We start from the raw sequence: 2,292 nt of genomic DNA on the forward strand, positions 1-2,292 counted from the left end.
GGCGGTCCTCATGTGAGCCAGTTTTGTTGTAGCGCTTAATGATTTTTGCAACTGCACTTAGTTTTCGCAATTTTCTGGATGTGTCAAAATCTAACACAGTCAGATTTATATGTATATTTTTTGCCTTGAATCTCGCATGGAAATGTACATTAAAATGTGTAAATTGTGGAGAGAAATATCTTTAAAAAAACAACAACTGTTAACTGTTTAATAGAAAAAGTTAAATTAAGCAGCCATACACAAACTTTTTTATTTAAACCATCTGATCTGATCAGTCAACAATCTTTAGAATCTGACCATGTATTTGATGCCTTGATTAGACAGTTTTTCACTTTCAATTTCCCTTTCACCACAGAAGTATATTTATCAGCATATTTTGAGATTGTTAATGATCATCATCCACTCCTCTGTCTCACAGACTAAAGAGGTAGCAAACCTAAATGGGGAGAAGGTGGAAAATGCGTCTGAGGAGGAAGAGTCGGAAGAGGTGGAGTCTGAGGAAGAGGAGCGACAGCAGCCAACAGACGAACCTATCAGTGATGTACAGGAAGCAACATCTGAACCCATCTCTCAGGTTGGAGCTTCATAATTGTTTGATTCAAGTCAGGCAGCAATTGTGTTGGGTAACACTTGGGAAAAACAATAAGTCTGTGACTGAATATTCAGGGTCAGTGTTGACGATGAAAATAAATTAAACCATTCAGTCATGTGTTTTACTTGCTGTCTGTGGGAAAGCTAATTTCCCAGGTGAGCTTATCCGCTGAAAAATGAGTATACTGTAGGAACCAGTTTTTTCATCAGAGTATCACTGTGTGATCCTAATCCGGGGGTGTCAAACTCAATGTCACTAAGGGCCACACTGGCAAAAGAGACTCACATCAAGGGCCAGCCATGTTTAATTTATTGACATGCTTTCTATTTCATCGAAAAAGTCAGACTCAATTATTGCTTGTCTCATATAGTCTCCTCACTTACGGGTTGGTCCACATAAAGCCCTGAAGTTCCAAAGCCAATTTAGCAAATCCAGCAAAACAATGATTACATTTTCTAAGTATGCTACCACACAGCTGACTCACAACAACCAGTTTCACAGCCTGAATATGCAAAGTCTCTGGTTCTGTGGGAATTTCTGAGTCTCAAAGTTGGCAAATTTGCCAAATTTTGCTTTGAATGATGTATAATTGCAAGTTGAAAAAAACATTTCCCATGTGGGGGCCATCATTTATTGTGAACCTAACTTGATATGCGGGCTGGATGGAAATTTGAGAGGGGCTGGATTTGGCCCGCACACCTAGTGTTTGACACATGTGATCTTATGTATAAGCGTTAAGCCTGTTTGAAAATGTCATGTGTTAAACGCTGGTGATAAACTCTTCTGTTTCTGCCGAAGGTGGGAGAGGAGCAGGAGTCTGAAGAGTCTGGAGAAGAAGAAGGAGAGGAGGAGGGCACCGAGTCTGACTTGGTAAGATGCATTATTATTACTCAACACAACTTCATCTCACATCCCCTCTTTTTACAGAAGACAGTACCGGTTTAAAAAAAATCATGTCTGTTTACGTCTGTCCCAGAGCACAGAGTCCAGTCTGAAGAAGAAGTTGAAAAAGAAAATGAAGAGGGACAGCGCATGGCTCAGGCCGTCTAGGAAACGGAAGAGGAGGATGAAGGCCAAAGGTGATGGTCGCTTCTGTCACACCCACACCTGTACAAAGTCCTCAGGCGCTCCGCTGTGAGCCACATGTTGAGCAACAGGAGGATCTGCCACTGTTGTTAGCAACATTAGTTCATTTGAAAATACTGAAAGTTTGTTTTCCCTTTGAAATGGGATGGGCTTCATTCATCATCAGTGAAACTCACATTCCAAACTAACATATTTTCATCCTACACCTTAAAATCTATTGACATTTTACAGTGAGTAGACCGGATCAGCTTTTATTTGCTGAAACTGGTAATATTTTTTCATAGCTATAAGCACAGATAATCTATGATGTGCAAGGGTTATACATTCTTCTGCACATCCCATCTTTATATTTATAGTATGCAACATGTAGAATAGTAGCAGTGTGTTTAAAAAAAGTGAATAAGGCTCAAAATCCTTAGAATAGCTTTTAATTCCATATAATCAATGAATTGGGAAAACTGCACATTCAATTCCAAATCAAAACATGACCAAAATTAATCAAGTTTGTGTTCTACCTTTACAGAAAGTGAAGAAAAAGGAATATTAGGCTATTAGCAGTATTTGCATTTTTCTTTACAAACTCAAACATTTACTGTATAAACTGAAAAAAATGT

The 2,292-nt window shown here is 38.8% G+C and overlaps 1 protein-coding gene across 2 annotated transcripts in view; it reads left to right on the forward strand.

The window, feature by feature from the left end:
- Positions 1–2,292, forward strand: part of ehmt1b (euchromatic histone-lysine N-methyltransferase 1b) — a 41,090-nt gene that overhangs the window by 14,341 nt on the left and 24,457 nt on the right. For both annotated transcript variants that reach the window (XM_032539740.1, XM_032539739.1), the window contains exons 6-8: positions 419–574; positions 1,391–1,462; positions 1,569–1,671. In XM_032539740.1, coding sequence (XP_032395631.1) covers positions 419–574; positions 1,391–1,462; positions 1,569–1,671 — 331 coding nt within the window. The remainder of the gene's footprint in view (positions 1–418; positions 575–1,390; positions 1,463–1,568; positions 1,672–2,292) is intronic.

This window comes from Etheostoma spectabile, chromosome 16 (genome assembly GCF_008692095.1).
Source record: "Etheostoma spectabile isolate EspeVRDwgs_2016 chromosome 16, UIUC_Espe_1.0, whole genome shotgun sequence".
In the NCBI taxonomy this organism is placed as follows: Eukaryota; Metazoa; Chordata; class Actinopteri; order Perciformes; family Percidae; genus Etheostoma; species Etheostoma spectabile.